Source organism: Arachis ipaensis, chromosome B6 (assembly GCF_059453495.1).
Source record: "Arachis ipaensis isolate K30076 ecotype BB chromosome B6, ASM5945349v1, whole genome shotgun sequence".
Classification (NCBI taxonomy): domain Eukaryota; kingdom Viridiplantae; phylum Streptophyta; class Magnoliopsida; order Fabales; family Fabaceae; genus Arachis; species Arachis ipaensis.
In genome coordinates, this window is record NC_142441.1 from 24598683 (window position 1) to 24625043 (window position 26361).

The following is a 26361-nucleotide window of genomic DNA, read 5'->3' on the forward strand; positions in this document are numbered from 1 at the left end:
ATGTTTTTCGTCCTCTACCAAAAGAATTTGGTAAACTCTGAAAATTTTAGTTTCTTACTAAGAAAGTAAGTTGAGAAGAATTTGACGAGCTGTCTAGTGACATGGACTTCTCTTCTTGAATTACAAGTGCTAAGACTCTGTTAATGGCTGGTAGAGCTTCCATGAGTAGAATCTGACCTCTGAGTTGTGCAAAAAAGTCATCTAGTCCCTTAAAAAAGCAATGCACATACTCAGCTTGTAAAAAAATTTAAAAGAGGCCTTTAGCATCTCCACAATTACACTGAGCTAGGTGATAAGAATTGAGTTCTTCCCAAAGAACTTTAATCTTGGTGAAGTATTGAGAAATTGACATAACATCTTAGCATAAATTTATCAATTCTCTCTTGATTTCAAAGATTCGGAATCCATTACTATGTTAAAATCTCTTTTTAAGGTCGTTCCACAGTGTTGGAGATGATATTAAGATGGTATCTAATGGCTCACAAAAGCAAGCTGTAACTGATTATGGTTGAATAACTATAGTTAATTTATTTACCATATTGAGTTAGGTTTTAGTAAGGTTAATTTTCTAATAGCTATAAATAGTGGATAACAATATGTACTCCCTGGTACTCAGTGGTTCATTTTCAATTTTAGGTTTTGTATTTGTTCATATGACAAATCTACTGAGTCTTCTTCTTCCGCCTCAATATTATTTTCTTCACTAAAATCAGATCTAGACCTCGATTTCTTCATAGTGCGGTGAGCGTGGAAGATCGTGAAAGAGGTAAAGTTTTAGCCACAAATACAGTATTGAGTTAGCATCAATGGCCGACACTCCTTCCGACCTAATGTCTGGGGGAAATCACGGGTCACATGAGAACCAGGAGCTTTCAGCTGGTGAGCTTCGAAATCTAGCTCGCATTCTAAGCCAACTCTCGAGTTTGCAGCCACAGAGCGCGAAATCGAGTACCAATCTGCTTGCGGATCCAGCAAGTGTTTACTTCCTACATCCAGGTGAGAATCCTGGAGTTTCTATTGTCCCAATTGTGCTGAATGCTAAGAACTACAATTCCTGGTCAAGAGCTATGAAATTAGCGCTGAAATCAAAGAATAAGATAGGCTTTGTTGATGGAACCATTGTGAAACCAGATAAAAATGATCCTGCATATATAGCATGGGATAAATGTAATACTTATGTTGTTTCTTGGTTAAATCTATCATTGAGTGCTGAGATTGCACATAGTGTTGTTTGGAATGAAACTGCTGTAGATTTGTGGCTTGATTTGAAGCATAGGTATTATCATGGAGACAGATACAGGGTTGCTGAATTAGAAGAAGAGTTGTATGCTATGAAACAAGGGAATCTAAGCATAACAAATTATTTTACCAAGTTTAAGGCTATTTGGGAAGACATTGACAGTTTCAAACCAGTTCCACAATGCAAGGAATGCTATGAAAAATGTGACTGTGGCTTAGGAACCATGAGAGATTATCGAGATGAAACTTATGCAGTGAGATTTTTAAGAGGATTGAATGAACAGTATGGGACTGTGAGATCCCAAATCATGCTGATGAAGCCTCTTCCAGACATCAATGAAATTTTTTCTTTACTTATTCAGCAAGAGAGACAGTTTAATGGATCAGATTTGGAGACTCAGAACTTTACAGCTTTGGCCAATTCAATTCATAATTTCAACAATAATTCAAGCAGTGTTTCTAGAGGAAGAGGACGAGGAACCCGTGGAGGTAGAGGTGGAAGAGGAGGAAGAAATTCAGCACCTAAGATCTGTTCTTATTATCACAAGGCAGGGCATCTTGTGGATACTTGTTACCACAAACATGGATTTTCACCTCATCTACAGAGGCAGAAATGGCCACGAGAGACTAGCAACGGAGCTATGGCTAATCATGTTGTTGCTGGAATTGAAGAGAGCAGTACCAACAATATCAAGCAGGACAAGGAAGCTGATGGTCAATCCCAATTCAATCAGAGTTTGAGAGATGCACTGATTACCTTTCTTCGGCAGGAGTGTGCATAGTCATCTCAAGGAGCAAGTGTGAGAGATGTCAATCAATCAAATGCAGGAAGTTGAGGTATACCTTTAGAGACTTATACACTTTGCATGAGCTCTCATATTGCACGATTATTGTCAGTAAAAATCTTTTTCTCAAATTCTTGGGTGCTTGATACAGGAGCTACTGATCATGTATCACACTCATTGCATTTTTTTACAAATTTTAGACATATTAGGCCGATTCTGGTAAAATTACCAGATGGAACACACACAACTGCAACTATAAATGAAACTATGGTATTTTCAGCTACATTCTATCTCACGGATGTGCTGTACATACCAAGTTTCAACTTCAATCTTTTATCTATTTCCAAACTTACAAAAGACCTGCATTGTGAATGTGTTTTTACTGACAAACTTTGTGAGATACAGAATCAGACCTCTTTGAAGATGATTGGCACAGCTAGAGCAAAACATGGATTATACATGATGGATTTTCCTGCATTAGAGTTAGCACACAAGGACAACATGGAAAATACAACATACAATAGGAGTACTAGGATTCTAGATCCACAAAGTCATAGTGACAAGATTTTACTTTCTTCTAATCTTAGGACAGCAAATTTGGTTACACAAACTTCATGTTTTTCTGTTGAGAATTTATGGCATTTTAGATTGGGTCATGTACCACAAAACAAATTTGATATTATCAAACAAATATATCCTTGTGTGCAGTTTCCTACATCTACTTGCTCTAAACCATGTGATTTTTGCCATTATGCCAAGCAAAAACGGTTACCATATACCCTTAGTGAAACAACAAGTTTAAACAGTTTTGATTTAATACATATTGATATCTGGGGGCCAATGTCACTTATTTCTCTACAAGGTTATAAATATTTTTTAACTGTAGTAGATGATAAAATCAGATTTGTATGGATTTATTTCATGAAATTAAAGTTAGAGGCCAGCAGTTTAGTTCAGAATTTTGTTGCTTATATGAAAACTCAATTTAATTCTCAAGTAAAGATTATTCGAACTGACAATGGTCCTGAGTTTAAACTTGATATTTTTTATAATTCACAGGGTATAGTGCATCAAACATCATGTGTTGAGACACCTCAACAAAATGGTATTGTTGAGCGGAAATACCAACATATTCTCAACATTGCAAGAGCATTAATGTTTCAATCATCCTTGCCAAAAAAATTTTGGAATTTTGCTATTGGTTTAGCTGTTCATTTAATTAATAGACTTTCGACTCCAGTTTTAAAAAATAAAACCCCTTATGCTACCTTATTTGGCAAGGATGCGGACATCAGTAACCTTAAAGTGTTTGGATGCTTGGCTTTTGCTTCAACGTTAATTCATGGACGAAAAAAATTTGATAAACGAGCACGAAAGAGTATTTTTCTTGGTTGCCCACTTGGCACAAAAGGATATATTTTGTTTGATATTCACACTAGAGAACTATTTTTGTCTCGAAATGTGGAGTTTTATGAACATTATTTTCCTTATAAATCCTTTCATGATGACATGACCAAAAATTTTATAAGTGCTTCTTCTCTACCTATTGCTGATTCTAATTTTAATGAATTTGATCTTTTCACTTATGATTCTTTAGATGCATTTCATCCATCTCATGTAAATTTTGATTCTTTTCATGATCCTAGGGACCCTACCTCACTCACTGATTCACATGTAGTTTCTACTAGTCCACTAAATAATACATCATCTAATTCTCATTCAAATGATAATATGCATCATAAGGATCTTAGAAGATCAATTCGTACACATAAACCACCTTCTTATCCTCAAGATTATCATTGTATGTTACTTAGAACAGGAAGCTCTAGTAACCAATCATGTTCTAAGCGGTACGGTCTATCTCACATGGTGGATTATGGGAAGCTATCCCCTGCCCATAAAGCCTTTTCCCTAGCAATAACAACAACAGTTGAACCGAAGACTTATGAACAAGCTGTGCAGCACGAATGTTGGAGAATGCAATTAGTGCGAAATTGCTTGCTCTTGAGAAGAACAAAACTTGGTCTATCACTTCTTTGCCTCTTGGAAAGCGCCTCATTGGATGCAAGTGGGTTTTTAAAGTGAAGTTTCACCTAGATGGTAGTGTTGAACGCCACAAAGCACGTCTTGTGGCTCAAGGTTTTCGTCAAAGAGTTGGCTATGATTACTTTGATACATTCAGTCCGGTTGTAAAAATCACTACTTTACGACTTATTCTTACTCTTGCTGCGGTACATGATTGGAAACTTCACCAATTAGACGTCAATACAGCATTCTTGCATGGTGAGTTGCAAGAAGAGGTTTATATGAAACCCCCCAAGGTCTCGATATTCCAAATGGTGCTGTTTGTAAGTTGAATCGTTCTTTATATGGCTTGAAACAAGCAAGCCGTCAATGGAATTTAAGATTAAGTGGTTTTCTTCAGCAACATGGCTTTATCAAGTCTCCTCATGATCACTCTTTGTTCACCAAGCACACTAACCTCGGCTTGGCTATTATTATTGTTTATGTTGATGATCTTGTTTTATCTGGAGATAATCTATTTGAAATTGAAGCTATTAAAAAGGCTCTTGATGCTGAATTTAGTATTAAGGACTTAGGCCGGTTGAAATTTTTTCTTGGAATAGAAGTTGCTCGTAGTTCTGAAGGGATTGCTTTGTATCAACGTAAGTACACTCTTGATTTGCTTGAGGAATATGGTATGTTGGAAGCTAAACCTACTTTAGTTCCTATACTGTATAATGGGAAACTTTCTAAGGAGAGTGGCACAAGATTACAAGATCCATTACAATATAGAAGACTGCTCGGACGACTCCTATATCTCACCAATACTCGTCCGGACATTGCTTTTGCAGTTGGGAAGCTCAGCCAATTTTCGGATTGTGCAACTGATGACCATTACAAGGCAGCACTACATGTTCTTCGATACATCAAGAAATCTCCTTCTAAGGGTCTTTTCTTCTCTTCAAATAATGATCTCAAATTGACTGGTTATGTTGATTCGGATTGGGCAACTTGTTCCGATACCCGTCGATCAATAACTGGGTATTGTTTTTTCTTAGTTTCTTCATTAGTGTCTTGGAAGAGTAAGAAGCAAACAACTGTAGCATGTTCTTCCTCAGAAGCTGAATATCGTGCCATGGCACAAGCAACTCGGGAAGGTTAATGGCTTCTTTATCTTCTTAATGACTGCCATGTATCTCATCCTCACCCAATCAATCTCTATTGTGACAATCAATCTGCGCTGTACATTGCAACTAATCCGGTTTTTCACGAAAGAACGAAGCACATTGAAGTAGATTGTCACATTGTTCGTGAAAAGTCTCAAACAGGGGTGCTGAAATTGCTACCTATTAAATCAGCTCATCAAACGGCTGATTTACTTACTAAAGCGTTATCACCGGGTGTCTTCGAATCTTTACTTTTTAAGTTGGGCATGCTTGACTTACACGCCCTACTTGAGGGAGGATATTCTGATGATAAGAGGATAAATGTTTCATCAAGCCTTAATTCAAGGGAGGATGATAATAATGTTGCTGAACTTGCAACTAATTCGATCAGTTTCAACTTGAGGGAGGATGTTGGAGATGATATTAAGATGGTATCTAATGGCTCACAAAAGCAAGCTGTAACTAATTATGGTTGAATAACTATAGTTAATTTATTTACCATATTGAGTTAGGTTTTAGTAAGGTTAATTTTCTAATAGCTATAAATAGTGGATAACAATATGTACTCCCTGGTACTCGGTGGTTCATTTTCAATTTTAGGTTTTGTATTTGTTCATATGACAAATCTACTGAGTCTTCTTCTTCCGCCTCAATATTATTTTCTTCACTAAAATCAGATCTAGACCTCGATTTCTTCACACAGTTCTGCCGCTGAATTAACATAAACCAACGATGTTGCAATTTCTTTAGATACTGAGTTTAGGATCTAAGTGCTTACCACATTGTTGATACATTGCCAATTCTCAAATGGAGGCCACTCAGATAAAGACGCGTAAAACGTCTTTTTTTTAAAGATGCTTTCATGTTGTGTTTTAATTGGTTTCTGTATAATTTATTCGGTGTTTCTCATCACATATTATTAAATTCTTCAAAAGATTTTCTTTCCAGAAACAATAAAAAATATTTAATTTGGACTAAAACAAAAAAGGTAATAAATTAACTATTAGATTTTTTTAAAAGATTATTTACATAAAAAAAATATATCACATTCATCTATATATATATATATTTATATATATAAAACAAGCTCTTAAAATTTTTATAAATAAAAAAAATTAATTTTTATTCGTATAATATATAAAATAATTACTATATTATTATTATATTATAGATTAAAATTTACTAATTTAAATTTTGTTTTTATTTTTAATATAAGCATTAGAAATAAATAAATTTTTTATAACAAGATGTAATGTAACAAAATATATATAATATTAATTAGTTTTTAAAAAATTCTGAAAAGATGATTTTTTTTAATAAAGTGTTATTAAAAATTAATATTATAAAAACTAATTTCAACCAATATGATATAATAGGTTATTAAATATATTTAATACAGCTTCTTCCTGTCCAGCAAGATGTCTTCTGTCGAGAAGGTTATATCTGCACTCTGGACTTTCTTCATTGGTGCTTCCATGAATATAAATTTTTATTGAGTTTGAATTTTAAATAATTTTTAATTGAATTTCGAATATTTTTATTTTAAAGAATTAGAATATTTTAACATCATTTTTTTCGTATCTTTTTAATTGAATCTTTGATTTTTTAAATTATAAACCTTATTTATAATTAAGAGTAATATTTTAACACCACCAATTAGTCACACATATAAAAATACAAGAACAATTCTATTGGCATAATTATAATCTAACTTTATAAGCAATACAATACAATGAAACTATATATAAGTAATATAACTAAATTTTATCTACATCTATATATAGTCACATTTCATAAATAATATAATTAAATTATATTTATGTTTATAATTAAAATATGAATAAAAATACAAAAAATTATCAGGATAGTTAATTTTTTTCGTTCATAATTTTTTTTATTTTTGTTGTGAAAATTTTAATTATTTTAATAATTAATTATTTTTTAAAAAAGATAATTGAATAACACAAAAAAGTCTTAATGATTAAAAAATAATTGAATAATTATATACGATAAAAAATTAATATTATTAAAAAATAAAATTAAACTTTATTTTAAAATTAAAAATAAAGTTTATTTAAAAATAAAATTAAAAATCATGTTTTTTTTCCAAAATTTATCTACGAGTAATTCTATAAATATTTTATGATGAATAAAAATATTAAACTCGTACTAAAATTTATTTTAATAAAATTTATTTTTATTCTACTAAACGTTAAATAAACTATTGAAAAGAATTTTGTTTCCTCCATTAGAGAAGAATGATAAACTTCCATACTTTTATTATGTTATGGCAATAATTTGGCCTGTTATTTTTTAATGTACATAATAATAATAATAATAATAATAATAATAATAATAATAATAATAATAATAATAAACAAGTATATCACAGTAAAAGCCAATGAGTAATAGCTCAAATGGCATAGTCTCCCCATACTCAATTAAGAGGTTGCGGGTTCGAGTCTCCTAACTTTGGTAAAAAAAAAAAAAAGTATATCACAGTAAAAAAGGAAGCACGTCACCAAATAATTTATCATTCGAATTATATATGAATCAAATTGATAATATGAGGGCTAACACTACAAAAATCAATAACAAAGTTAGAGACTTACAAAATCTTTCTTAAGATCATAGAAAAAAAAACGTTTATATTTGTGTGATATATAAAACAATTATCATATTATTATTATTATTACATTATATATATATATATATATGAGCAAAAAAAGTTCAACTGTTTTAAAGTAAAATTTTCTTTTAATATTTGATTAAATGTTCTTGTATTTAGTACTTTTTTTTGGCACTTCCTCTTAGTTAAAAATATAATCATTATAATTTTTTAGTTATTATTGCTAGGGGTGTTTACAGATGGGATATGGCTGAAATTTCGATCCAATCCGCACTAAACTCATTATATCAAATTCGATATTCGCACTTTTATGTTTGGATCAGATATCAAATATATCCATAAAATAAAAAATATTTAAAAATTTTATTTAAAAAAGTCAATAATTTTTTTTTTACTTTTGTAAACATATTTACTTCTATCTGATTAGAGTGTGGATCCAATTCGATCCAATCCGATCATCTTACAGATCAGATCATCCTCAAATTACAGATCAGATACGGATAAATACTGTGGATTTATATGGATATGATCTAATCTATGAACACCCCTAACTACTACTATAGGTTCATTGTTGCAAAAGAATGCTTCTTTTATTATAAACCATTATTAGATCCTAATTACCATTAAAACAACTTAATGGTCAACAAAGAGATAATACCTATTGGTCTCTGAAATTATGTTCGTATTTGAATCCATAGTTGTAAAAACCGAACTGGATCGGCTGGTTCGACCGAAAAACTAGTCCTTAGACCGTTTAAGGAATAAAACTGGTGTGAACCGGTAAGAATCGGTCTAACCGAACTGGTCTGCTTGAAAAAATTTTTAAAATGTCTCCACAAGGTCTCGAACCAAGAACCTTGGAGCAAAAATATCCTTTACTTGCCACTTAGCCATTGCAATTCTAAGTAATATATTTGACAAATACTAATTATATAGTATACATAAATATCTAATTTAATTTAATTTTTATTTTTTTCTATTTTTAAAATTAATTATATTTTAATTATATACCATTATTAATATAAATATAAATTTCACTAAAAATTTATTAATTTACTTGATCTATTTTATTCCTAGTATTGTGATTAAGGTTATTTGTTTTGATGTTAGTGTTAAAATCTACTGATATTATAGTTAGATGATAGGCTTTGTGAATTAATTATTTTTTATTGTGTCAAAATAAGATACTATTGTAGTATTAAAATTTTATAATTTTTTTATATTAGTTATTTTTAGAAGTTGAGACTTGATTCTTCATAAAATGTTAGTGAAGATATGTATTTCAAATTTTAATTTTAAGTTTTTAACTATTTTATATTTTATATTTACGTGAGACCGGTTTTATCGGTTCAACCAGTGATTTATCGGTTGAATCAATAAACCAGTGAACCAGTAGCTTGACCGGTTCGATCACTGGTTCGGTTCTAACAAGTAACAACTATGTTTCAATCTAATTTCAAAAATTTCGATTTACTCAATTTAGTCTCCCAACTTAATAGTTATGACTCACATTGGTTCCTAATCTTATTTTTGTCACTGTCTCACAAAATCGTTAACGACATGCTGAGATGGACTAACGACTGTTACTTTATACATTCTAGCGACTGTTTGATGTAGCAATTGAAATTTTTCTTACTTTTTTTTTCAACTAAACACTTAAAACCCTAATATAAGTCACGGATACCTAAGTTAAAAAAATCAAACTAAGTAAATTGAAACTTTAAAAATCACATTAAAGCTCGAATATAACTTCAAAATAGAACTTTAACTTATGTAGTGATTAATTTAAATGAGAATCAAATAAATCAAAATTCAACATAATTTTTATCAATGTTTTCAAATTTGAAATTTCTATACCAAAATTAACTAGGATTTTTCTTTAAATTAAAAATTTAATGAAATAGTAACTTTAATTATCTTAACCAATGTCCTAATTAATTACTTTTATGTCTTAAAAAAACTGTATATGAGAAGAAAATAATTAATTTGTCTATTTTAATAAATAGTTTTTTTAATAAAATGAAAGAAACTATTTTTTAAAATTTTTTAAGAACTAATTAATATTATATATATTTTGTGTAAACCCCGCTAGAATCGGAAAATAATTAGTCAATAAATCGAATTTTAAATAGGAAAATTAAAAATGCAAAACTAGTATCAAAATAGGATAGAGCTCATCAAAACGAGAATTTTGATACCAATTTTGAAAATTTGGCCCAAAATCGAACCGGGAGGACCAAACCGGTTGAACCGGAGCCTGAACCGAGCCCGTGGGTCCAACCGGACCCAAACACTTAAAGAAGACAGCAGCTCCTTCTTCCCCCATTTGCATGCAACGCAGCAAAACAGATTTGGGGAGGAAGAAGAGCCCCCAAACCCTTAACCTCCTTTGATCCACCATAACTCTTCCGTCCGGGCTCCGATCGCCGCACCGTTCGCGGCCACGCGCTCAGCGCGTCGAGCTCTACCTTTCTATCCGAACAATTTCACTGGTAAGCCTCCTATTAAGTTCAGAATCCCTATCCCTCTTTCTTTGGTAAACTTGGAAACCTATGGTGAATCTTGTCCAATTTCTATGTTCTAGGTTCAAGTTAGCTTCCGGAACTTGTGGGCTCAAGCTATTGAGCATATGGGTATGGTAAGAACACCCTAACCCTAGCTCAATCTTATTTTTGGTAATAGAAAACTGAATTGGAACATATATATGTGTATTAGGTGTAGTTTAAGAGGGTGTTTATGCATTGGACTTGAATTTGGATTACTTGGAGCTTTGTTGGTGACAAGGCTTACTTTGGGGCTGTTTGATTGAGCTTGGAGGGGCTGTGATTTTGTGTTGAGAGGCTGCCTTGGGTGAATTAAGTGATCGGCCAAGGTATGGTTTAAGTTTCGCACGTTTAATATTTACGGTGTTGTGAAAACTTAGGTTAGAGGAACCATAGGATAAGTTGAATTGTTTGTTGTATTTAATGATTAGCCTTGTAATGTTGTTGGGATAGATTTGTTGGTGGATTTATATATTGGAATTATGAGATGTGGAAGTTATTAATGGTGTGCTCTTATATTTATTTATGATGGATTAGGATTGGTGTTTGTTAATAAGGATGTAGAGTTGTGTTGTGGTGGTATTGCATATGCTGTAACTAATTATGTAATGATTAGAATTGCATGAGACCAAGTCTGGGCTAAACTTGGGAATATAAGGAACTAAACTGGAAAATTTGGAACCTTTTTGTTAAATATACAATTTATGGCAAATTTTTAAAGTTAAGTTGTTAAATCTGTCCTGCAGCAGAAAAGGTTAAACAGGGCAGCAACTTGTTTGTCTTGCTACGACTTCTACGAGTTGAGTTTTGGAGCGAAACTAATTTTGTTATAAAATTTGATTAACTTGCTTTATTTCTCTAAAACTTCAGAATTTTAAAAGTTGAGGATTGGGAGTTGCGAATTTTTTAATATTGGTGGTCAAAACTGAAAAGAAACAGATTTCAGCAAGCTATGCATCAACTTTCAATACTTGTAACTCTTAGAATTGAATAGCAATTGGGTTGCAACCAAGACACAGTTGTTTTTGGATGAGCTAGGAGTTTCCAAATCAAAATTTAGCTTAATTGGAGTTTTGTAATAAAAGTTATTCAAATTGAAAGGTACTAAGCTTGTTGGTTTCAAAAACAGATTTTGACTCATTTTTACTTAACTTCCAGGTAATGTAACGTCTTCATTAAAAATGATATTAACTCAAAACTAATTGAGAAAGAAACCTGGATAAGTGAAGTTTAACTACATTAATTTTTAAATTCATTGGATTTAACTTGAATTTTATATTGAATTTTGAATATCACATGTTGCTGCTGTTTTTCTGGTTTTATGCACTGCAGAACAGTCACGGTTTTTCCTTTATTCCTAAGGCTAGAAAAATCAGAAAATTATGATCTTTAGTTTTTTAGAAAGCTTATTTCAAGATGAACGCCTGGACATAAAGTTCGTGCAATTCCGAGTTCATTTGTTATATTAAGAACAGAAAAGGAAATAGAGTGTCGAGGATGTCTTAGTGATAGTCATGGGTTCGAGAAGTTAAAGTTTAATCTTCGTGTGATGTGATTGATTTGATATTAGAGTTGGGTTGATTTTAAGATTATTCGATATTAATAAGGTTGAGAAGAGTTTGATAAATAGTTTGGTCAGGACCCAGAAAGGATAATTAAGATGAATTATAAGGGAATGATGATGAAAAATGTGAAAGGGAGGTTGTTTATAAAAGGAGTTAACATGCCATGGCTTGATGAATGATTAAATAATGATTATGACTATGAAATGGCTTATGAATGATGATATCTGAGATACGAGTTTCCCTGGGTAAAAACCGTGGCTCACCACCACGTGTTCCAGGTTGATTCTCGATACTCTGTTAACCCTACGTCGTAAGGGTGACCGGGCACGTATAAATTCCCGGGTATGGATAACCCCCATTGAGTGATTTATATGATGATTGAATGTGAACTCTATGCATAGACTCTTGGGATGCGCGACGGGGGACAGTCTAAGGTTTTCGGACTTGTCGGGTTGGCTGGATAACCGACAGATGGGCCCCATCAGCCATAGGACAGGCATACATCATATGCATTTGTTTGTTTTGATTGCTATGCATTTCCTGGGTTTGCCTAATTGATATATATCACCTGCTATCTGTTATACTTGCTATTTGTACTATCTTCTTATTACTTGTGCGTGACCTTGTTTGGTTGCTTGTTTCTGTTGTATTGTGGATGATGGAGGGATGGAGGAAAAGGAGAAATGGTTTGGTGTTAGATTAGGATTGAAATTGAGTAAGTTAGGTAGATTTAGAATACCTACCCCTGTTATAGCTTCTGTTTAGTAATTAAGTTGGATAATTGTATAACAGAGTTCTAGGACTGCCTATGGCATTCTCAGGACCGTATTTCTTATGCGCGTGGCACTTTTACCATGCTGAGAACCTCTGGTTCTCATTTCATATTGTATTGTTGTTTTTCAGATGCAGGTCGAGAGGCTCCTCGCTAGGCGTCTGGATCTTAGGAAGCGAAGTAGTCCTTGGGTGTATTTTGGTTTTCTATTTGTATATATGTATATATGTATTTAGCTTACTCTCCAAGTAACTTATGTATGCTGCTCCTCTTAGAGGTTGAGGAAGAGATAGGAGTTTATTTTGGTATTTTGGTATATTTTGGGATACCTATGTATGTTCATATGTATATATATATATATCCTCTGGCCAGCCTTAGCTTCGCAGGCTAAGTCAGGGGCTAGTTATGCTGTTTCCTTGGCTTTCCTTTATTCTTTTGCTTAACTTTATCATGTTCCTATTAGGTTTCTTAGCACGCAAGTAATCCTTTCCTGAGCGTTGCGCTTTTTGTTTTGCGATTTTGTTTTACCTGTTTTTCAAGGCTCCTAGTTAAGTATCTTTTCTCTATTATTATATATATATTACTATTCTTAGAGGTCGTAATACCTTACTAACTCAGTCTTATGACTTAAGCATAAGATTAAGTATGGTAGGGTGTTACATTTTGTTACACTACATTTAGTTATAAAAATTTTATTTATTTCTAATGCTTATATTAAAAATAAAAAGAAAATTTAAATTAGTGAATCTTAATATATAATATAATAATAATATAGTAATTATTTTATATATTGTACGAATATAAATTAATTATTTTTTTATTTATAAAAATTTTAAGAGTTTATTTTATATATATATATATATATATATATATATATATATATATATATATATATATTTTGATGAATATGATATATTTTTTTTATGTAAATAATCTTTTAAAAAAATCTAATAGTTAATTTATTATCTTTTTTGTTTTAGTCCAAATTAAATATTTTTTATTGTTTATGGAAAGAAAATCTTTTGAGGAATTTAATAATATGTGATGAGAAACACCGAATAAATTATACAGAAACCAATTAAAACACAACATGAAAACATTTTTAAAAAAAGACATTTTATGTGTATTTATCTAAATTGCCTCCTTCTCAAATTGTTCTGAATTTAGCGCAGGATTAGGTCTAGGAATTGTGCCTTTGATGAAATCGAGTTTTCTCTTTGCATTGAGAGCCTTCTTCATAGTCCGGCTCCATAAGTGATTATTTTTTCTGAGTTATTGTGTAACTAAAATCAAGCTTAGTTGATCTATCTCGGAGAGAAAGAATGGATCTGCCATAGTTGTAGTGCGTGAGCTCTGTTGTGTGATGAGTTCAAGATAGGATTGAAAGAAGAAAGTAGAAGTAGAGATCGAAGTGAGAAGTAGAAGAATGCATGCAACATGTTCGATGAAAGGTTTCAGAAATGTGAGACAATCTGTAATGTAGTGTCTCCAAAAAAAAGATGACGAATCAATGAGAAAGAAATAAAAGGAGATGTTAGTTAATTTCATTTGATATCATATTAGTTCAGAAACTTTGGTGATGGAAAATGAATTATTCAACTGAGAATGAATATTAAGAATATAAAAAAATACATACTTATATAAAAGGAACATCTCACTAACTAGTTGTAATAGTAACTAATTTAATTACTAACTATTAAATTAAATACATGTGAGTGTAATAAAGTAAATTGAGTTTTTTTAGAATATACACCTGGTGTAATAAACAATAATTGTTTAAAAGCTAAAGTATTATTTTGTTTCTTAATGTTTATATCGAATTTTAATTTGATTTTTAATATTTTAAGTGTCTTATTTCGTCTAAAAAAATTTTAAATATCTTATTTTAATCCCAAAAAAATTTTAAGCGGGTTCAATATTGTTCGACTATTAAATTTAACACAAATAATGAACCAATAGTATTTAATTTCAGTATGTAAGTAAAATTGATCTACTAACGATCACTAATATAAAAATTTTTTCTTTAATTTTTAAACATTGATGATTAATTGTTAGGATTTAGAATTTTGAACAAAAAAAATAAAAAAAAGAAATATCACAAAAGGGTTTTAGTTATTTTTTTAACACATAGAAAAATATATAATTTAACTAATAATATTATTAACATCTTGAAAGAGCCTAGCAACGAAACGACACAAATGTCCAACACAAGAACAATATGGAAGCACTCACAACACAATATGGCAGCAACTATAACAAGTAAATATAGCAAGTAAAGCAATAATAAGAACACACCGAGATTTTAACGTGGAAAACCCTCTCAATGTGAGAGGTAAAAACCACGAGTCGTCCAGACCAATGAAATAGCTCCACTATAATCAAATGAGGTACAAGAGAGTCTCAAACAAAGCACAAAAATGTGCATATAACCAGCCAAAACATCAAAGCACCAAAGCTCACAAATGAAAAGCAAGAAGATGAAATATACCCAAAAATAGAGCTACTGTCGAAGCCAATTTCTCCCTCTTCAGACCTCCAATTAAAATCTCCACCGTCCAGAATAAAGAACAAGATGTGAAGAATCTACAGTTTAAATTTCACGTCGATCCAACGGTGAAAGAATGAGAAACTGCCGTTCCAAAATTGCTACTCTGTGTAAAAATGGAAAACCTAATTTCTCTCTTGCGAAGCCAATTTCTCTCACTACAAATCCCCAATCAACATCTCCACCGACCAGAATGAAGAACAAGATGATAAGAACATGCAGTTTAAATTTCAAGCCGATCCAACGGTGAACAACTGAGAAACTGACATTTGAAATTTACTGCTTTGGGCAAAAACGGGAATTCTGTTTTTCCCCTTCTCTCTCACTTGGTGGCTACTCTCTCTTACTCTCAATGACCTCCAAAAATCTGAACTAGGGTTGTGGCACAATGGGTACAAGAGACACCCTCAAAATATTGGACTTGGGCCTCACAAAGGAGAGAAAAACCCAACAAATCTCCCCCTTCTCGACTAGGTGGAGGCTCTCGCCATTCCGGCGATCAAACAACATGTTTCAAACTTTTCTCTTGACAATGCTTTTGTCATCATATCAGTACCATTGTCATCAGTGTGAACTTTCTCAAGTTCCAACAACTTTGAATCTAACACATCCCGTATCCAGTGATACCTAACATCAATATGTTTAGATCTCGGATGAAAAGTAGAATTCTTGGCAAGATGAATAGCACTTTGGCTATCACACAACAACACATAACGGTCTTGCTTGAAACCAAGTGCTGCAAGAAACTTCTTCATCCACAACAACTCTTTACATGCTTCAGTTGCTGCAATAAACTCTGCCTCTGTGGTAGAAAGTGCAACACACTTTTGTAGCCTTGACTGCCATGAAATAGCTCCCCCTGCAAACTTGACCAAATAACCTGAAGTATACTTTCGAGAATCAATATCTCCTTCCATGTCTGCATCAGTAAAGCCAACTAGCAAAGGTTTCTCACCACCAAAACTCAAACTCAAGTTAGTTGTACCTTTGAGATATCTCATAATCCATTTAACAGCATTCCAATGTTCTTTACCTGGATTAGAGAGAAAACGACTCACAGTACCAACTGCATGAGCAATGTCTGGTCTAGTACATACCATAGCATACATCAAGCTTCCAACAGCTGAGGCATAAGGAATTTCATCCATTGCTTGTTTCTCCTCATCAGTGGTTGGACACTGCTTGGTACTCAACTTAAAATGAGGAGCAAAAGAACTAGCAACACATTTGGCATCATTCATGCCAAACCTTTGAAGCACCTTCTTTATGTACTTCTCCTGTGACAAATAAAGCTTCTTGGAATCTCTATAACGAGTAATAGTCATGCCCAAAATTTGTTTGGCAGGACCCAAGTCCTTCATAGCAAAGAACTTACTCAACTGTTTCTTCAACTCATTAATCCTCAAAGCATTCTTGCCCACAATCAAAATATCATCCACATAAAGCAAAAGAATGATAAAATCATCATCAGAAAAATTTTGCACAAATACACAATGATCTGAAGTTGTCTTACGGTAACCATGCTTCCCCATAACAGATTCAAACTTCTTGTACCACTGTCTTGGAGCTTGCTTCAACCCATAAAGACTCTTCTTAAGCTTGCACACAAAATCTTCCTTTCCTTTAACAACAAAGCCCTCCGGTTGCTCCATGTAAATCTCCTTGTCTAAATCACCATGAAGAAAAGCTGTCTTCACATCCATTTGCTCAATCTCCAAATCAAGAGACGCTGCTAATCCAAGCACAGCACGAATGGATGACATCCTCACAACAGGAGAAAAAATCTCCTCATAATCAACACCTTTTCTCTGGCTGAAGCCTCTAACAACCAATCTAGCCTTATACCGAGGCTTAGAATTGTGTTCTTCATTCTTGATTCTGAATACCCATTTGTTCTTCAAAACTCGCATACCCTTCGGTAGCTTCACCAACTCATAGGTATCATTCTCAAGCAAGGACTTCATTTCTTCTTGCATAGCTTCAAGCCATTGAGCTTTGCTTTCATCTTCAACAGCCTCTCCAAAGCATTCAGGTTCTCCCCCATCAGTCAACAAAACAAACTCATGCGGAGAATACCTTGACGAAGGCTTTCTCTCTCTTGTAGACCTTCTAAGTGCATTTGCAGGAATTTCTAAAGCTGGTTCTTCATCTTGATCATCATCACCAACTTCATCAAGTATTGGATCAACTGTTCCATCTTCACCTGCACTTGTATCATGCTCATTATTTTGAACTTCAACTCTACCATCTTCTACCATAGGCATAGAGGGAGTAATATCCAAGTCAGAAAAATCATCACTAGGCTGAACCATTGGCTTCTCAGCATTATCAACATCCTTCAATGTTTGGTCTTCAACAAAGACAACATCTTTACTCCAAATCACCTTTTTGTTAACAGGATCATAAAACCTGTAACCAAACTCATCCATGCCATAGCCAATAAAAATACATTGCCTAGTCTTTACATCAAGCTTAGATCTCTCATTTTTAGGAATATGAACAAAAGCTTTACATCCAAAGACTCTTAAATGATCATAAGAAACATCTTTACCTGACCATACCTTCTCTGGCACTTCAAATTGCAAGGGAACACATGGTGTTCGGTTCAAGACATGAACAACAGTGCTCAATGCTTCACCCCAAAAGGATTTTGCCAATCCAGACTGTGACAATAAGCACCTAACTCTTTCAACCAATGTTCTGTTCATCCTTTCAGCCAAGCCATTCAACTGAGGAGTCTTCGGAGGAGTCTTCTGATGTCTTATACCATGCTCTTTACAATAAGCATCAAATGGACCTGAGTACTCACCACCATTGTCAGTACGAATGCATTTCAACTTCTTCCCAGTTTCTCTTTCAACAGAAGCTTGAAATTGCTTGAACACATTCAAAACTTGATCTTTGGTCTTCAAAGTGTAAACCCATAATTTTCTAGAATGATCATCAATAAAGGTTACAAAATAGATAGACCCTCCAAGTGTTCTTGTCTTCATCGGCCCACATACATCAGAATGCACCAAGTCAAGTATCTCTGACTTCCTTGAAGGTGGGTGGCTCTTGAAAGAAACCCTGTTTTGTTTCCCAGCAAAGCAATAGTTGCACTTTTGCAAAGTAACCTTACAACCAGATAAAAGATTCCTCTTGGATAACATATTCATGCCCTTCTCACTCATATGACATAATCTCTTATGCCATAAATCAGTTTCATCAACAAACTCAGCAGCATTGACAACATCTTTCACAATCTTTGCTTGAGTTAAATAAAGAGTAGAGTGTCGAGTACCTCTAGCAACAACCATGGAACCCTTGGTGAGCTTCCAACTATCACGAGAGAATGAGCTATCCAAGTCTTCATCACACAACTTACCAACAGAAAGTAAGTTCAACCGAATATCTGGAACATGCTTCACATGCTTCAAAGTCAACTTGGTACCGTTGGAGGTTTCCAAGCAAACCTGTCCAACACCGGCACATTTTGCAACACCTTGATGAGCCATTTTTACATCACCAAAATCACCAGGAGTATAGGACGTAAACAAATCCCTCCTAGATGTAACATGAATAGAAGCACCGCTATCAATCACCCAACTAGTGCTATTATCAACAAGGTTAACAGATTCAAACTCCTCAACAACAAGAAAATCATCATGAGTTACATTAACTTTGTCTTCCTTGCTACCATCATCTTTATTTGTGCTCTTGTCTTTACTTGCCTTGGCTTTCTCCTTCTTTAGCTGCCAACAAAATTTCTTCACATGTCCCTTTTGACCACAATGATGACACTCAATATTCTTATACTTTCCTCGAGACTTGCTTCTGCTTTGATCTTTACCTTTAGGACCTCGACTTTTGCTTCTCCCCCTAAACTCAGAAACAAGAACATCTGAATGTGTAGTCGATGTACCTTGTGACTTTTTTCTCATCTCTTCATTCAAAACACTGCTCTTGGCAAGATCCATAGAGATTACACCATCAGGAGCAGAATTAGACAATGACATTCTGAGAATTTCCCACGAGTCTGGTAAGGAGCCAAGAAGTAACAATCCTTGAACCTCTTCATCAAACTTGATACCCATGGAAGATAACTGATTCATAATTCCTTGGAAATTATTCAAGTGATCTGTCATTGATGTCCCATCTGTATACTTCAAAGCCAACAACTGCTTGATCAAAAACATCTTGTTATTCCCAGTTTTTCGAGCATACAACTGTTCAAGCTTAATCCAAAGGGTCCGAGCATGTGTCTCTCCAATAATATGGTTCAACACATTATCGTCAACCCACTGCCTAATATATCCACAAACTTGTCTATGCAACAAAGTCCAATCATCATCAGATTTATCATTAGGCTTCTCTGTACCAAAAACTGGTGGATGAAAATTCTTGACATAAAGCAAATCTTCCATTTTTGACTTCCACAAATCATAATTAGGACCATTAAGAGTGATCATCCTACTAGTATTAGTATTAGCTTCCATTGTTCACAAACTCACAAGCCCAGAAAAATACCAACAAGCTCTGATGCCAGTATGAAAGAGCCTAGCAGCGAAACGACACAAATGTCCAACACAAGAACAATATGGAAGCACTCACAACACAATATGGCAGCAACTATAACAAGCAAATATAGCAAGTAAAGCAATAATAAGAACACACCGAGATTTTAACGTGGAAAACCCTCTCAATGTGAGAGGTAAAAACCACGAGTCGTCCAGACCAATGAAATAGCTCCACTATAATCAAATGAGGTACAAGAGAGTCTCAAACAAAGCACAAAAATGTGCATATAACCAGCCAAAACATCAAAGCACCAAAGCTCACAAATGAAAAGCAAGAAGATGAAATATACCCAAAAACAGAGCTACTGTCGAAGCCAATTTCTCCCTCTGCAAACCTCCAATTAAAATCTTCACCGTCCAGAATGAAGAAAAAGATGTGAAGAATCTACAGTTTAAATTTCACGTCGATCCAACGGTGAAAGAATGAGAAACTGCCGTTCCAAAATTGCTGCTATGTGTAAAAACGGAAAACCTAATTTCTCTCTTGCGAAGCCAATTTCTCTCATTGCAAATCTCCAATCAACATCTCCACCGACCAGAAAGAATAACAAGATGATAAAAACATGCAGTTTAAATTTCAAGTCGATCCAACGGTGAACAACTGAGAAACTGACATTTGAAATTTACTGCTTTGGGCAAAAACGGGAATTCTGTTTTTCCCCTTCTCTCTCACTTGGTGGCTACTCTCTCTTACTCTCAATGACCTCCAAAAATCTGAACTAGGGTTGTGGCACAATGGGTGCAAGAGACACTCTCAAAATGTTGGACTTGGGTCTCACAAAGGAGAGAAAAACCTAACACATCTATATCATTTATAAGATAAAAATGAGACGTTTAAAATATTAAAATTTGACTTAAATATAGTATTTTATCCTGATTAAATTAGGAACTCCTTACATATATGGACACATATTAGATGTACTACAATTAATGAAGATAGTATAAAAAGAATAATATTAAAAATATTTTTAAATTGATCAAATAACCTATGAGTCAACAAAATCATAATCTTACGTAACGTTGTTACTTTTTATAGTTTACAGAGAGAAAAGTAGAGCTTAAACCATGCTTAAAATAAGATAATATTGAATTTGCTATCTAAATTTTCACCAACAAAATTTTTTTTTTAATCAAAGAAAGCTTAACACAGTAGAGTAGAGCAAAGAAACCAAACAATAAGTACTACAAAAAAAATTTATGATTCTGACATTGCCATTAACAACCAAAAGGATCACTGCCAGTTCATGCTGCGTAGCTCAGAAAGGTCCTCCTTTGTATGATATCAACACCTGATTTTTTATTATCGAAAATCTTAGCATTACGTTCTAACCAGATGTTTCAAATCACTGCAAAGAACTCAGTCAGTCACTTCTTCTACTCTTGTTTTTGTCTGTGCATACCAATCCAACTCTCAAACAGTTCTTTTATGGTTTCAGGAATAGCCCAATCTTCACCAAAAGACCTCAACCAATTACACTACACCTGCCATGTTAATTCACATAAAATAAATAAATGCTGAGCAGATTCTACCTCCTTCTTACATAGTACACATATACTATCACTATGAATAATAACGCCTAGTCTATTCAACCTTTCTTTGATATTAACTCGACCAACAAGTACAAACCATCCAAACAGCTCAATTAATTTAGTGTATGAAATTGAATGATTCCTTAATTTGGTGCTAAAATCTTTCAACAGTGAATTATGTTTTTGTATGACGAAAGAATTAATATATCACGATAAAAAATTTACGTGTAAAAATTTAGAAACTAAATTTAACATTATTTTTGCATGCAATTTAATAGACTTTTTAAGAATAAAAAATAAATAAAAGAAAGAGAAACACTTTTGAGTTTTGACCACAAGCATGAGTTGCAAACAGGTAATTTTTTTAACCAAGTATACATTTTTTACTTTCACGAATTGATAAACTAGTTATATACTTTTTAATTATATATATTTTAAAATCATTTTATAATGATAAATTGATATAAAATGGTTTTATTACATAGCTAGTTTAAATAATTTTACTAAATTTTTATTTATACTTTCACAGTTTAGAAATTCCTAATTAGATTTTGAGAATAATTTCAATTATTTGCTTACAAAATATTTTGGAATTTATCTTACGTATTTCGTACTTTTTAACAAAAAATGTCAGCAATGATTTAATTAAAATTTTTTATTTGAGATAGAGACTCAATTATAAATTTATAAACTATAAGATTTAATTAAGATTTTAGTTAAATTATAAATTAAAAATCAACATAATAATTAAACAAACGAGAATCATTTTTCTATAGTATCTTAAAAAATTCTTTTTCTATGTTATACACACACAAAAAATAGCTATTGAATCACCACTCATATAGAATAAATATTAGAACATACAATACTCATCAAAGTTATATAAATATATATAAAATATCTATTTTTTGTTATGTAGCATTTTTTTTTTAAATTTAATCACTTGATAAACACCTTGGTCTTGTTACATTCTTCTTAAATTTTGGAAAAAAAAGATTCAAATTTCACCTAAAACCGCTTAAATTAAAGATTAATAAAAAGAAAAGTCAAATATAAAAGAAAAAAAATTATTGATAGAGTAAATTATTATTTTTATTAAAAATTTAAAAAATTAAAATATTCATACATGTAAAACTAATTTTATATCTATAAAAATAAAAAATATTTTTATTTATAAAAATTTAAAATATTAAAAATTAACAAATACATAAAATTAAAGTATGATTATTTTTATCACATGAAAATAATCTTTTGTAAAACAAAATTAATTTTATTTATTTATAGACATATTAGTTAACATTTTGAATCTTTACGAGTAAGATTATTAATTTATTTTTTAATATAAAATAAATTTAATTATTTTGTTAGTTTATAATTATCATACTTTTAATTAAATATTTAGGGTTTAAAAGTTATAATTAGATCTTTATATTAAATAAAATATTTATCATTACTAATTATTATTCATTAAAAATAGGGCAAAAAACCATATTAAGCCACATGCAGAAAAGTTTAACCAAAATACGCCAAACAGAAATTTGTTTCAGCAATAAGCCAAGAGGCATTTTTATATAAATCGAACCACCAAGGTTCGAACTGTATTAGCTAGTAATTCGAACCAAGTTGGTTCGAACTAGTATTGGAAAATTTTGAATAATTCGAACCGGATAGGTTCGAACCAAGAAAGCATGTAACTCGAACCTAGTTGGTTCGAATTATGGGGAGAGAGCTTGGTTGTAGTAATTCGAACCAGGCTGGTTCGAATTACATGCTTTCTTGATTCGAACCAACCTGGTTCGAACCATAGAGAGGTTGATTGTAGTAATTCGAACCACCCTGGTTCGAATTACGTGTATCATGGTTCGAACCAGGTTAGTTCGAATTAGTACGAATCAGAGCTCTATATAAACGCTGTAAACGTGAATTGCTCTCATTAGAGAACGTAAGATGGCTAGTGAGGAGGAGAGTTTTGCTGTTTTGGTACACCATAAAGGATCCATCAAGAGGAAAACTCGGTCCGGAGTGAAGTTCACAGATAAGAATCCTCTCTATATTGTGGTGAATCGAACGACAAGCTATGATGACTTGGTTAGAGCTGTGCTGATGAAACTTGGCCTGGAAGGTGCGAAGCGGATTAAGAAGTTTTTCTATCGCATTCCAGTCACGATCCTGCACGATACGGTGAAGTATGATTGTCTGACGATTGGTAGTGATGAGGACCTCCAAGTCATGTTTCTTTGTCGGAGACAGTTTCCGGAGGTCCGCACACCAGAGTTGCTGGCAAAGCTGGTTGATGTGGTATCCAGCTCAGGGGGTTCGAACCGGAATACCGCCAATGTAGCCACGGCAGCTGGCTCCAGTTCGATGGCTGCTGTGGCTTCTTCCTCCGTCCCAGTTTACGAGCCAGCGGCCCAACTTGTCGCCTCTCCGTCATTTGCTGTTGATTTGAATGACGGCGTCCGCGACGAGGTAGGATCCTTTGATGTTATGGCAAACGCTTTACAGGGCGTTCCACCGGTTGGCGTCGGAGACGGAGAATTGGGTGATCCTGATGAGGACGACGTTGAGCCCGAAACGATTGAGGACGATAGCGGGGACGAGGTTCAAGCGGCTGGGCCTGCATTGGCTGGCGGTGGTTCTAGCTCTGGCACACAGCAGTATCCACCATATTTTTCTTCTCTGGATCTGGACGCCATGACGCATGAGGTTGCGCTAGGTCACCCTGTTGGATTCGGAGCTAGAGATGCGGAAGGAAATGCTGGTCTCACAGAGTTCCAGGTTGGTCAGCAATTCCAGGATAAAGATGAGGCCCTGTTAAGTGTGAAGACTTACAGCATCCGGCGAGGGGTACAGTACAAGGTGGTGGAGTCCGATCACCGCCGGTATGTGGGCAAGTGTTCCGAGTTCGGGAATGGGTGCACATGGTTGATTCGGCTCAGTCTCCGGAAGCGGAAGGGCATTTGGGAGGTCAAACGGTACAATGGCCCTCACACTTGCCTGGCCACATCCATATCAAGTGATCACAGAAGTTTGGACCATTCTGTGATTTCGGCGTTCATTATGCCAATGGTCAGGGCTGACGCATCGGTTAGCATCAAGGTGCTCCTCAACGCCACGGCAGCGCATTTTGGTTTTAGGCCGACTTACAGGAGGGTTTGGATGGCGAAGCAGAAGGCCGTTGGCATCATCTATGGTGACTGGGATGAGTCATACAGCGAGATACCTAGGTGGGTGTTGGGTGTCCAGCTGACGATGCCTGGTACTGTTGCGGTCCTCAGGACGAGCCCGGTTCTAGTTGGAGGACAAGTTGACGAGTCTCAAGCTTATTTCCACAGACTTTTCTGGACTTTCCCTCCGTGCATCGAGGCATTCCGGCATTGCAAGCCGCTAGTCAGCATTGACGGCACACATCTATATGGTAAGTATGGGGGAACGTTGCTCATTGCGATTGCACAGGACGGGAACTCCAACATTCTACCTGTCGCATTCGCACTAGTAGAGGGTGAGAATGCGGAGTCGTGGACATTCTTTCTCTCGCATCTACGGCAGCACGTGACCCCGCAGCCCGGTCTGCTGGTTATATCGGATAGGCACAACGGTATCAAGTCTGCGCTTGAGGCCCCGGACGGAGGTTGGTTACCACCATCTGCGTACCGTGCATTCTGCATACGACACGTAGCGGCTAATTTCGCCCTAACCTTCAAGGGCAAAGACGCTAGGAGGCTAATTTCACAACATGTCTGTTTGCCACCCTGCACATGCACCGGTACAACCAGGCCAGTGCTGCCGAACCCCAGCTGTACGTACCCAGCTCCTCCAGCCTCGCTACATAGGGAAGCCATCTAATGTGAATCCGGTTGCCAGACTTGTCCGCAAACAACTGCGTGCCTAGCAACATCATGATGTACGCACGGACATATCGACGAACAGTGTCATCATCTGCATCCTCAGGGCACTCACCAAAGGTCTCCTGAAACCAGCTGCAGTTCACTGCGTACTTCTGAACCTGACTGGGAGGAGGTATAACTCCTAGCAACTCCTGGAACCAGACCCAGGGTGGACGGCCTCCATCGATGTATATATGGAACTCTGACAGGCACCCGCTCACGTAACGGCCATCGACTGGCAAACCCAGCTGGTATGCCACGTCCTGGAGTGTGATCGTGCACTCTCCGAACGGCATATGAAAAGTGTGCGTCTCGGGACGCCATCTCTCCACGAATGCACTGACGAGCGCCTCGTCTAGCCGGAACCACCGGTCGTTCAGCCTTGCAAGATGGTATAGCCCTGCCATCTGCAAGTATGGAATGTATCTGTCATCAAGACGCATGCCCTGCTGCCGCCTCATGCTCCTAATGCATCGCTCGGGCTGCGCATGAAAAGAACCGCATACTGAGATATATAACTACACAGGTTTTACAGTAAACCGGTTCACATAAACCGGTTCACAGTAAACCGGTCTACGTAAACGGGTTTACATAAAACGGTTTCCATAAACGGGTTTACATTAACCATTTTTCTAAATTAAACAGCATAACATTACATGAAGGATAACTAACTGGAAAAGAAACCCCTAAACCACACAACTAAACCGCTAGCATATACCACAATTACCGAGACCCATTAACAAGAAACAAATTCAATAAACCGGCTTACTTAAACCACCTAGCATTAAACAACTACCATAAACCACATAAAAAAACCGCTTGCAAAAATCGCTAACAAAAACCGCTAACATAAACCACCAGCATAAACCACTACCAAAAACCACTGACTTAAACCACTAACAAAAACCACTACCCTAAACCACCACCCTAAACCACTAACATAAACCACTAACTTATACCGCTAGCTTAAACCACTATCATAAACCACCTACAAGATCCCCTCACCTAAACCGCCTACATAAACCACTAACATAAAGTACCATCTAACTAAGATACAAAACCACTAACGCACAAGTAACGCTAGGATCAAAAAAAATTTCCGTACTAACCTCGTCGTTGATGACCCCGGCGATATGA

General features: G+C 34.6%; 1 protein-coding gene and 1 long non-coding RNA gene across 2 annotated transcripts; both read left to right on the forward strand.

Annotated features, from left to right (window-relative positions):
* Positions 1-444: 444 nt before the first annotated feature.
* LOC107646682 (uncharacterized) lies at positions 445-2731 on the forward strand. Its single transcript, XM_016350850.2, has 2 exons — positions 445-2076; positions 2430-2731. The coding sequence occupies exon 1, from the start codon at positions 807-809 to the stop codon at positions 2019-2021; it is 1215 nt and encodes a 404-aa protein (XP_016206336.1). The 5' UTR covers positions 445-806; the 3' UTR covers positions 2022-2076; positions 2430-2731.
* A 7416-nt stretch (positions 2732-10147) lies between these two features.
* LOC107648097 (uncharacterized) lies at positions 10148-13116 on the forward strand. The gene is made up of 4 exons (XR_015885765.1): positions 10148-10315; positions 10408-10461; positions 10539-10695; positions 12835-13116. It is a non-coding gene; the product is annotated as an uncharacterized LOC107648097 (long non-coding RNA).
* The last annotated feature ends 13245 nt before the right edge of the window (positions 13117-26361 follow it).